At 35.6% G+C, this 12,704-nt stretch overlaps 1 protein-coding gene across 21 annotated transcripts in view; it reads right to left on the reverse strand.

Annotated features, from left to right (window-relative positions):
- Positions 1 to 5,446: 5,446 nt before the first annotated feature.
- NRXN1 (neurexin 1) overlaps positions 5,447 to 12,704 on the reverse strand; it is a 1,149,661-nt gene continuing 1,142,403 nt past the window's right edge. For all 21 annotated transcript variants that reach the window (XM_077134200.1, XM_077134199.1, XM_077134208.1 and 18 more), the window contains one exon: positions 5,447 to 8,849. In XM_077134200.1, coding sequence (XP_076990315.1) covers positions 8,542 to 8,849 — 308 coding nt within the window. In that variant the 3' untranslated portion in view covers positions 5,447 to 8,541. The remainder of the gene's footprint in view (positions 8,850 to 12,704) is intronic.

Consider the following 12,704-nt stretch of genomic DNA (forward strand, 5'->3'; position numbering starts at 1 on the left):
CCTCCTCCACTCCATCTCCTGATTCTATAAAATTCCAATTTATTTCTGGGGACTTGGGGCAAAAAATGTTTAAAGTATTCTTTGGCAGTTCGTTCTTTGTGTGTGTGTGTGTTTTACCTGATAGGGAAGAATAGCTCTTACTCCTATCCTTCCAGCTAATGGCAGATACCTAAGACAAATTTACAGTGAGCAGTGAGACACAAGAGTCATAGGTGAAGAGCAAATGGGCAAAAATAGAGGTAAATCTGATTCTCATAGCTACCTTTTCTTCATCCACAGAGACCTAGGACATGTCCAGTGGTCTTAGATTATATTGAGGAGGACTTTTATCTGGATGTTGGACTTTAGTTACTGTATGTGATAAAACACTCTGATACATTATCTCACTAGAACTGAGAAAAGGAATCAAGTCCCTGGGCTATTCATTTATAATAGAAAATGACTGCAACCATTGTGGCCCTAAAAAAAACATCACAGAGCCACAGAGCAAATAAAAGGACTGCTCTAAGAGTGGAATCAACTCATTTTAGAGAATGTGCTCTTTAATTTAGAACTGATTCTTCTATACAGAAACAATGCATTCAATGCAAGTGAAATTAAGTCATAAGGGGATTAAAAATTGTAGCAGATCCTGTAGTTGACCCACCCATATCACTTAGCACTCAGCATTCTGGAGAACAAAGACTCAATGGCTTCCAGCAGCAAACACAACTTTTTGGTTGAGGTTTCTGTCTGGACCACAATGCCTACTAACTGAGGTTGCAAAGTCACCCCAAGTACTTTGGAGCTAAGTATCACCCCTATCCCACTGCACTCCTTAACCAACAGTGACAAGAACTGATGATAAATATCCCAATGTCCTTGGTCCTCAGGTGGGACAATCCTGAAACATTTTCTATAATTTCCTCTAGGATTCATGAGTAGTACTGAATTTCTATTGCCTATGGCAGTAGCCTACTATATAATTCAATCTTCACTGGTCTCCTTCCTTTCACCAATTCACTTCCTCAATGTGCCCTGGAAATACATTTCTGAAGAACTTTCTGACTTATTGATATTGCCTTTTACAAATGATACAAAATAAATAGAATACTTATTGGAGATTCTGGGTTGGACTAAGCAGGCCAGAAATCAAACACCTATGGTGGAACCATTTAAAATCAGACCCTCCAAACTAGGGTACCAGTGAGAATTAATGCTCAGGATAGGCAAAGAGTAAATGCTTTTCAGATTCCTTTTTCGAAAATTTAGCAAATTAAGACCAGTTCATTTCCGTGTCATGAGAGAACTTGAATGGGACCAAGGGAACTGTATTAGCTATTTTGACATTTTAGAAAGTGTCATTTTAGAAATGATGCCAGAAAAATGGAGGAATGAAATGCATGGAGGAATGAAATGTGTCTCTGAGTTCAAAAATAATGCTCAAAGATATTTCAGATTCTACAATGATGAACTTTTAGAATTATTTTTAAAAACAGGTATTTCATGGCCACTTTGTAAAAGAAGTGATTATAATTCAAAAACAGCATTACAAATGAAGTTAATTCACTTTCCTAATAGATTTGCACACAGGTAAGGAGGAAATTATCCTGTGGCTTGATTGCGAGGAAACTGAGTGAAACTGACATAATCCTCTTTCTGTTTTTGGCATGGCCAGGCTCCGGGAATTGAACTCAGGTCTCTGGCAGGCCAGAATTTCTCATAATCTTCCGAAAGACAAGAAATAAACCTTGTTGAGCAAATCCCCTCAAAGATTATTGGAAAGTTAATATGTATTATCCTAGGTAGAGTTCCCAATATCAACACTATTGGCATTCCACACAAGATTGTACTGGGGGCAAGGGGAAGAGGGCAGCAGGCTGTCCTGCATACTACAGGGTGTATAGCAGCATCTCTGCCTTCTATTCATTAGAGGCCAGCACCACACTCCCCATTCTGGTCAGTTAAACTGTTTGGAGACAACCAAACTGTCTCTAGTCACCACCAAATATCCCCTGGAGAGCAAAATTGTCCCCAAGTGAAAATCATTTTCTTAGAGAAAGGTCTTTGAAGCCTGCCTCACAGATCACTTCTGGTAAATAGATTTTCACCAATATGTATGTAAATATGTAAGAAACCTCGTCAAATTAGCTGATGCTGACTATTAGGACAACTTGTGAAAAAAACTAAGATAAAAATGACTCTCAACTGGCTAGTATTCAAATTCAGTAAGAGGAGATTTCTCATGGTTAAATAGAAAATCCCTTATTCAAGTTCAAATAATAAATTCCACAGGTACAGGTGAAAGGAAATTGCCTTGAAAAAAAAATCTGATGGTTTTAGTTTATTACAAATTCACAATATGATTTAACGAATATAAATTTTGAAAAGATAATGAAACTTTAAGTGTCAAATAAAGTTCAAGGAAGGTGATAAACCCATTAAAACTTGGCTGATCATAAATACTGTGGTTGTTTCGATACCACAGTTTGAGAAGAGAGGTTCAAAGGAAGAGCTGGAAGAGGTCAGGAGAAATTTAGAATGCATGTAATTTGAATAAGGGCCAATGCAAACAGTGTATAAATGTTGGAAAAGAGAAATCTAAGTCAGATTGGGGAGAAGGTGATGATATTTGGAAGGTTGCCATTTAGAAGAGGGGATAGATTCTATTTTGCTCAGTGAGAATTATAACCAACTAGTGAAGTTAGAGGGGCTAGAAATAAGAAACCACACTATCGTACAATGAAACAGATTTCCTTGCAAAGCAGTAACTCACTCCTTTAATTGTGGTGGACAGCACATTGGGACATTGTAAAAGTAGCATGTATTGAAAGAAATGTTGTCCTGGACTTATAAAATATTATTTATGTTAAATCTCTAATTTCATTATAATTCTACTTTGTTAGTAGTTGCCAAGACATTTCCATTTTCCTTGCTAAAGAGGTGATTAGTATTTTAGCTTTTATATTTTAATAAAAAATACTGAACTCTTACCATGCATATCATTTAAGTGCATTACAGGACTTAATCCACGCAACCTAATAAAGTTTTAGTTTTATTATCTCCTTTTTTGCAACTGAATAAATTTAGTATGACTGAGCAATTTCTCAAGGTCCCACAGCTAAAACATTTCAGAACTGGGATTTAGACCTCAAAACACATTGTCTTACATTTGAGTCTTGTGACACATCAGTATCTTACCTCTATGCTTCATTATTGAAGAACTTTTTTTAACTGTAAGAGCATATTGTTCTAAAGAGTAAATATCTGAAGCATCATGGACAAGAAGCTTCCATTATGACTCTTTTCATTTATTGCTATTTGTATTGGAGCCCCATATTCCATTTTTTCAAGGAGTTATTTTGTACTCTTAATCAAGGCTACTCAATGGTACTTGTTAACCATCACCATCTCTTTCACAAGGATAAAATCCAGATGAGAGACATAGGATGCCACCACCTGAATGCCCAAGTCCTTTACCCAGAATTGCTATGTTGTTTGGGGGGGAAGCATTCACTGCCCACAGAAAGCATAGCTAGTGTTGAACCTCTCAGCCTCTTTGATAAGATAATTATCAAGAAGTATTGAAGATGTCTTATGTATACAACCCTCATAGAAAAATGTCTTCTCCTTGTTGGTTAATTAAAAAATAGCTGAGTTTTAGGTGTCAATTAGTGATGTTTTTAGTCACCCACCACTCTCAAATATTGATGCCCTCTAAAGGGCTTAAAGATGGATGCAATTGGTGTCTTTAAGGTGTTCCATCAAGGCTTTGGATCCTTGGAGAACTAAGCTTTTAAATGAAAATCAAGTTGTTCAAAAGAGTGGATATATACAGGGTGAACCGAGTTATTTGCATATAACTGTGTTCAGTAAATATTTGGAGATTGAACTTGCAAAAATGAAGCGAGATTAATTTGTATAAAAGTTATATAACTGAACATCAAATATAGGAAAGGACACTTCCTATGTACATTGTTATAGTACTAATAACAAAGTTAGTTCATGACATCTTTGATACACTCACAGCTCTCACTGAAGCATCCATCTTCAGCATTATTTTTATAACAAAGTTTTGTTTATGTCCAGTGTCTATTTCAGCGGTTCTTAGTCTTTCGGGGGAATTCTGGGATCCTCTGAGGATTTGATGAACCTAATGAAACACTCTTCCCAGGAAAACACTCATCTGTACAGACCTGGCAAATTATGTGTGTGTGTGTATATAAACACACTACATTATATATAAATATAATATGTAACAAAATGTATATACTTCATTATATAGAGAGAGTTAGAGGTCAATAACCTCTGATGCTTAATCATTGGGCTCTGGAGATTTCTGCCTTACAGATCAAAAATCCTTGGCTTGTCTACTGCTAATGAGCTTTACATGTCACCATCTTTGAAATGCCACCCATTTTTTTTAAGTAAGCAAAATTATATACTCTTTAATTTAGTCCTTAAAGATATGGATTGTACTCTGACTACATTTTAAAAAATCATTAGAAACAAATAAGATGTGTTTAAATCAATGTAGCTACAAAATGGATTCAGCATTCTTGTTCAAACTTTTTACTTTGGGGGAGAGAAAAAGATCAAATATGCTTTCCTATAAGATTATTTTCAAAGGACTTTATAAAAGTCACAACCTGTTGGACTGAAACTTAACAAAAACTAGTTGATGATGGGACATCTAATCTCCAAAATGACAGATTTTGTGGAAAATAAACATAATTATATGAGAAATGATTGTGTTCCTTTATATACATGTTTTTTCTTTGTTTATTTGTCAAATGACACAATCTGAGCAAACATGATTGACATATGTTTTCTCTTTTGGTGCATGGTCCAGGAATCGAACCCAGGTCTCCCGCAGGGAACGCTAGCATTCTACCACTGAACCACCCCTGCACCGTCCATTTGTTTTCTTGAATCAGTAATTATTTTTATGGAAAATAATAATATTATCACTAGCCACCTTTATTTGCACTTTGTTGTGCCAGGCACAATATTAGCTCTTATTATCCTTATTGCCCTATGAGGTTGGTATTTTTATCCTTTATTTGCAGATGACAAAAGTGAGTCAGGGAAATTTGGTAGCTCATAGCCAGTAGGTGGTAGTGTCTGAATTTTGTCCCAGATTTATGACTCGAATTCCTTTGCTTCTTGTAGAGAAAAGCTTATTTGTGAATCTGCCTCTCTATATTGTTTTCTACTAGTTCTGTGAATTTCTGGTGTCAAGTATATCAAGAAGAACAGATGTAAACACAAGTACATTTAGTGGCTGTATCTTTAAGTCTATAGATGTGCAGGTGCATAACGAATCATGCAATTCAGAAAAGCAGAGATGACATCCTTCTCCTGGCTGTCTAAGGACTGTTCTTTCTTTCAAATGTGGTCTTCCTTAACTGTGCCAGTCGATCACAAAATGGTGCCGCACAGAATTTCTAGGTCAGTAAATCCACAGTTGTATTAAGAAATATTTTATTAACAAAACAGTAAATTCCACTTGCTTAGCATTTCCAATAATTGATAAATTGGCCTTGCAACAGAAAAACGAACCAAACCAAACCAAAGAAACAAACAAAAAAGAACCCCTTAGATATCCAATCACACAAAGCACTAGAAGGGTAGGTCATGTAGCCTTTCTCGGATGTCTTAGGGATTGACCACTTCACATATTATTGTATTTGTTGTTGTTGTTGTTTTTAAAGGCAACACATTACATGGATAAAAAAGAAGAAGCATACTCGATCAGAAAAGTTAGTCTAGAGATGTAGTCAAATTAATGCCAGGGAGTGTGAAATCCTCTAGTAACTGTGTACCATGCGTGGAGCCCTACTACTTTTGGTATGAAGATTCTTGGGGGTTTTATTCACTTCTTTTTCTCTTCTTAGTTCATGCTCCTCTTTTGTCTTTCTTATTCAGAAGAAAACCCAGAAAAAATCATTAGATTTTGTACAGGCCAATAACATTAGAAATATTTTTTTCTGGCAGCATCAGATCATGTCATTGCCTGAAATTTTAAAATCTACGCTGGAAATGTTGAAATCCATCCCAACCACCATACTGTTTAACAATACCACTATCCAACATATTTTCTATCATCTTTTAGAATCTTTCCCAGAAACCAGTTGAAGTTCAGTACCTCACATGGAAAAGTAACTTTCTCTTGAAAACCTCAAGCTATGAGTTAGTGGTTTCATAATTCCTTCTTATTTCATTGGCTTTCCCTGAGTAAGACTGAATGAGAAGAAAATAAAAGACTTGTGAATTCTTAAGCCTGGCAAATTTAAAAAAGAAAAAACAAAACAAAACCCTGAAACACAAGTAATGGAGATTAAATTTTAGTTTTATACCTTCTACCCCAGAGAGCCTTTAAGACTTTTCATGTACAACAATTACTTGGCAACCATGGACAGTGGTGATTTTTTTTATGAGTTAGACACATTTCTAAGGTACTATGTCTGGAAATCCAAGCCACTGCTCAGCTTTTCTCATCTACTAAAGTGTCAAAAAAGACACTTTGCTTTTTTTTTTTGCCTCTGCTGATTAAAGCTAAGTATTCTTTTCTATGAAATGTCATATCATTCTTTTAGCAGATGTTCAAGTGATGCAACCAATTTTTACTGAAGGATCACCTCACAATCTAATAATGCATTATATTTGCATTACTTTCTCATAATAATTTATTGCTATGAACATCATTGAAATAATATGCAAAACAAGTGTATAATCTATACTACTCTACAGTTCAACGTATGTTAAAAACTACATTTAATGATACATATGTAAAACCAGACAAGTAAAATATTGTCAGTAATCAACAGATAGGGGATGATCTTTTAAGATGAGTAATAATACAGAATCAAAAATTGTTGAAAATACTTGGTTGAGAAAGTGTTCACTTTCTAAAAATGTTTATCATGCACATCAGGTTCTGAGATAAATATCTGTAATTTTATTGGAAATGTAAGTTTTTAATTGCAGCAGCCAGGGTTTAGATGTAGATCAACCGATTTTGCTTCTTTCACCTGCCCACATAATGATTCATATTCATGCAACAGTATACCAGTGCTACTCTATTTGATAAGAAAAGGTTCCATTTCGTTAAGGACTAAAATCTTTTCAGGGTTTCCTGGGAGCAAGATCTCAATGAAGCAAATCACCCTATTTGTCATCAATACCTTGGCACAACTATCTTCCTTCCTGTTTTTCAATTTGTCAGTAAATATTTGCTACCATATGCATGTTTGGGTTTGCAATCCTATCTGATGGATTCTGGTGGTCAGCAATGTTTGTGTGTATGTGTGTGTGTGTGTGTGTGCATGTGTGTAATTGCAAATAGCAGATGCATATGGGGAATGTGAGTACTGGGGGAAGAAAAGAAGATTATAAGATACATACGTATATATTTTACCTTCTAATTCACACCTTTCATACAAATACTAAAACTTAATAGCAAACAGAATGAAGGCGCTACATGTAAGAAGAAAAAAGAAAAAGTAGCTGAGTCTTGTTATATACATTCATACATATCTTCCTTAGAATAAACACTACACTGTAATTTTTTTTAGAAAAAGTAAATGTGGCAATTTATAATGGTGGCAAAAGAAAGAACTGAAATAACTGTTGCTTCAGATGTCATAAAACTCCCTATACTTAGCAACACTTATAACATTGAATTTACCAAAAATGGCTGAAGAGCAGAGATATATTTTGCATTTTCTATACAACAGGCTATAAAACATCACTTATCACAGTTCAGAAAGCACACAGAGATGGATTTTATATAAACATATGTAATAACATATTAAGCGTGCATGAAAATTTCCCAATGATTGCATCTATGCCCTCTTGTTTTGTTTTTGTTTTTAAATTTTAGTGTGAAAATGTGCCTTATATTTCACATTTTTGAAAATAAGGCCTCCATACTTTTTTTTTCCCTTACAACCAGAAAGGGGCTTTTTGATTGTGTTCCTACACAAGTCTTCAAAAAAAGCCAGCACTGTATTTCAAGTGCAAGTTCCAGCCACTGCTCCACTTGCACCAGGCAGCCAACTCTTAAAGGTTTGCAGGTTGAGTCACTCAAAATGACAGTCTTCTCTGGCAATCGAACTAACTGACTTCTCAGGAAAGCGCTAGCACTTTGGCTAAATCCAGGATCATAGGTAGCTTCTTTTTTGTGTGTATTGTGTTTTGTGTTGTTTTGTGTTGTGCCTCGATGTTGTAATACTCCTTTGCTTTATGAATCGTGCGGTCATCACTGTCTTTAGAAATGTTCCAGCAACATAAAGACAGGCAGAGTAAATGAAAACACTGTGGATGTTAGGGAATTTATTGGCCCCTGTTTTGTTTTTGTTTTTTTGTTTGTTTTTCTTCTTTTGAGAAACAAGAGCGTGAGATACTTGTTTTTATTTTTTAAAAACAGACTTTCCTTCCTGATTGCATTCCCTGTCTTCTTTTGTATGTGCTTGTAAAAAGGAAAGTAAATAAGTTTATATTATGTCTCAGATAAAATGAAGACTATCTCTATACACGTGTCCTTTTAAGATCTTGGGATCAGACGTAATACTCTTTATCCTTATTTTTCTTGTTTTTGTTGGCGCTTTTCGCACTGCTGGGTTGTTTCTCCTTGACAACAGCCCCATTGGACTGCGCTGAGTTACTGATGTAGTTTCGACTCTCGTCCACGTGGTAGGAGCCTTCATCGCGGTTTCTGTACTTGTACATGGCGTAGAGGAGGATGAGGATGCAGAGGGCGGCAGCCGCCACTATCCCGACAACCATGCCGGTGGTGCTGCTGGATTCCCGGATCACCTCGGCCGAGCCCGGGTACGGCTCTCTCCCACCTGCTCGGGTTGGGTTGGCTGTGGGAAAGAGGACGAGAACAAACGCAATGTGATTATTGAGTTTACTGAGTACCGGAGAGCTACATTAACATTTGCCATCTATTTCTGTGCCTAATGGAACAGCACCTACTGCTTTAGGAAAGGTGTACTGCTGCTAAGCATAGCAGTCTCTGTGCCTCACGGTCATTAAAAACTAGTGACTGTGAATCAAAGCGTTCGGGGAGAAATTTGTTGCCAACTTTTTTTTTTTTTTCTTGTTCCACACCTATCAATTTTATTAGCAGGTTCTTTCAAATGCATCCCCAAATAAGCTCCATTTAGCTCTCCAGGGCCATGCTGGTGTGTTAGGCAGAAACCATAAACCCAGACCTACCCTGTAATATTAGGGGGCGTCATTTTAAGATTGCTACAGAACATGTGGGGCTAACTCTAGACCCTGAATCAGCATAGCTAAACTTGGGATTACTTTAAAAATCACATTTCCACTCTATCAATGAAAAGAGGCAGTGAATATAGCATTGAACAATAAGCTAATCTAGGCATTTTGAAAAGTCTAATTGCCTGCTCTTCAAAGTGTAATTTTAGTCACATCTTTATAAATGAAAACAGAACACATTTCCTTTTCTGATGGAGGTTAGTTGATTTATTTGTTTACAAGATTATGTATGTGTCTCATTTCTTCATTGGCAGTGGTGGAGTGATCCCTAAAGCTGTGCTTTGGAAGAGAAAGTAAAGAAATATTCTTTCTGGGCCTTACATACCTTCTAGACTGGTTTTGAGTCACTACCCACTAAATAATAATAAATAAATGACTGGCTGTCTTCCCTCTTTTCAATTGACAAAATCCTCCTCCAATCTTCTGAAAATATAAATAAGGCTCTTACTCAGGTACAAGAAATGCATTCCAGGGTGCCTTAATGTCTTCTCCAGGGCCTAGGCAGGCATAGAAGTTGACCATATTTGGTTTAGCTGATAGACAGGTGGTACCCAAGGGTGATGGGCGTGAGTGCAGGTAGGTCTTTTTCTCTACACACTAAGCTTGTTTTTTATTTAGAATAATTGGACCTGGTGGGAAATGGGATTCTATCCCACCTTTGACCCTAGCTCATTTTTCTCTATGGATTGTGTTTTCTGTCTTTCCCTAAAGCATCATCATCATCTCCATTGTCCAACAGAAAATGATCTCCTGTCAAATACATTAAAACTGCATTAACTTTCAAGACTCTTCCCTCTAAAAATTATGCAGAATAAATGCAAATAACCTCAAGATTGCATATATACTGGTTACATGCACACACACCCAGGAATCAAAGAGTTCAAGAAAACTAAAATTGTACTTTTATTTCACTATTATTAAATATTACTTAGTGATTATTTTAAATATTTCTATTTTTACATGTTTATCTCTGGGAATCATTTACCAACTATATAGCTCTAACTGCTTTGCAATTTCATTTCTGAACGTCACCAAGATTTCTTCTGCCTAAATGTGGGTTTGTAGCTGTCACTTTCATTTCCTTCCCAAAATAAAGCCTTACAAATATAGTTACTTACAAAGCAATAGCTCTCCATCTCAAAGCAGCAATATACCATGGTCTGGAGCCACAAAATGCAGCAGGTGAAACTTTTCTCTGCTGAATGTGTCACTGTTTGTTTTACAAAAGCCCATGTAATGTTGCTGAATAAAAAGCCTTGGAGTTGCTTCTGTGCTCAGGGTAGCAGACAACAACTATAATCCACAGTGTTTGATTACATGAAATTAATTTCCTCTCAAGAAGAATAGAATCTACTTCAGGAACTCTGTCACTACCTGACAAACCAAAGGCAGCACTTTTTCTTTCAAATATAGTGATCTTGGCTAAAGTCTGCCAATTAGCTCAGCTGCTAACTTTCACTAAATGATAACTTTCTACTTGCTCATTTTTCAGAGCATTCTTTTGTCAGGAAGTCACAAAAGCTGAGACAAGGAATTTTATTTAAATGTTACGTAAATAATTGTTTCTCACCTGATAGAATGCTTTACTTTTAAACACATTTTCACAGTTATCTCACTTTGTCAAAACAGAATGGGGGAGGTAGAGATAAAATCCTAATCATATAGTCATATAACTCACACTGATAATTCTTGCCAGCCTTTAATGGAATGCATCGTTTAATTTTTCTATAATAAGAATATGTATATAATTTTTCATTTGGGAATTGGTCTCATAGATGGACTATCTTAACTGAGGATTCTACTTTTTCTGATCAAATATTTTTGATATGTTTTCAAAACAACTGTGCCTGTAGCACAATAGCAAATTGATTTTAAAATGAGAATGAGTTAATAAAGAACAATGCAAAGCCTTAAATACTTCAGTGTTGCCTCATGAGTATTTGATAAGCCTTCCTTGTTTAAGGAAAATAAAGTCTAAATGTTGCTTAAGTCGCATAAGGTTCTAAACATATTTCTATCAATCCTAATGCAAATAAGGATTTTAAATATTGTATTTTAAAAATAATCTACTTAAAACTTATACAACCTAAACCCAAGGAAAAAAATATTTTCTTCTTTTTTTGCCCCAACTCACATTAAAAATTTAATAGGCACCAGAGTGTTGTTATGAGTCTGTTTGGAATATGCATGTTTCCATATCTTAATTTGTTCATTAATAAATTCTTTCTGTCTATGCTTCAAATCTGAAGGCTAAGTTATAGTTTTCTTAACTTTTTGGCTAACATCAGAGATATTTACATACTAAAGTGCTAATGGGACATGTCTCCCAGATGTATAATGAAAGCCATGAAAATCTTTTTTTAATTCATGAATTATAAATGCAGTTTCACTTATTGATTGTCATTAATGGTTTCGTTTGATGTTCACTGAAAAATCTTTGAGAAATTTCCCTATTAATTTTAATGTAGAGAATAGTAGGCATGGCTAATAAGCTTAATGCTAAACGTCTTCATATATACTTTGTTTAATTGTTTCGTTTATTTAAACAAATGCCCTTATCTCTTAACCATTTATGGCAATTTGAGAAAAAGGAATTTAGTTGGAGGAATTCATAGGAAATTCTTATATTTCATGAATTTAAGAATTTTCCATTCTCTCCACAATCCATAATATAGGGAACCGTAAGACAGTTTTAACAATTTAAAACAAACTACAGCAGATTTTTCTAAGCAGTGCAAAGAACCAAGTAAACAAACCATGCTGCCTTTCTTTGTCCCAGCATGTAATAAGGACACAAAAGCCAAGTAAGAGAGAATAAAGGAGTGGCAGCTAGAAGAATAGGAACACACATAAATTAAGCCCTTGAATGATCAAAAGTTAAATGCAATTTGTAGGTAAAACTAAGAAGTCCAGTTCACCGGGTTAGGCCCCGGAGCTTAAGGGTCCCCAGTTAGTGAAAACTCCTGTAGGACCGATGGTGACCACTGAGTAAGCCAAGACATTTAAGAATTATCTGGTATGACCAGAAATAGGCAAATACTCAACTTTTGTCATGGCACATATACGGGGGCTAGGTTATAAGCAAGAAAAAAGCAAAGACCAGATGAAATTTCCTAAGTGCTTAAGTCCATTTATACTACTTCAATGACTCATTAAAAAAAAAAAATTATCATGAGCTACACACAATGACAATCTAAGTGAAGAGTATAACAACAGATTATTGTGTTTAGCAAAGTTTTCCCAAGTAATTCTGACTCTCCATTTTACTGAAGCGTGCCCCTCTTTCTGAGCCCTTCAGAGTCCACTGGAATCAAATGCAAGCTGCTTGGTCTGTTACATACAGGGAGAGTACATATGTACACCTTAATGGCAATTTTTATTTTTTCTGGCATTTTAGGCTAAATGATTCAGAAGCTATTGATTGCACCTGGCAAAGA

Source organism: Tamandua tetradactyla, chromosome 17 (assembly GCF_023851605.1).
Source record: "Tamandua tetradactyla isolate mTamTet1 chromosome 17, mTamTet1.pri, whole genome shotgun sequence".
Classification (NCBI taxonomy): Eukaryota; Metazoa; Chordata; class Mammalia; order Pilosa; family Myrmecophagidae; genus Tamandua; species Tamandua tetradactyla.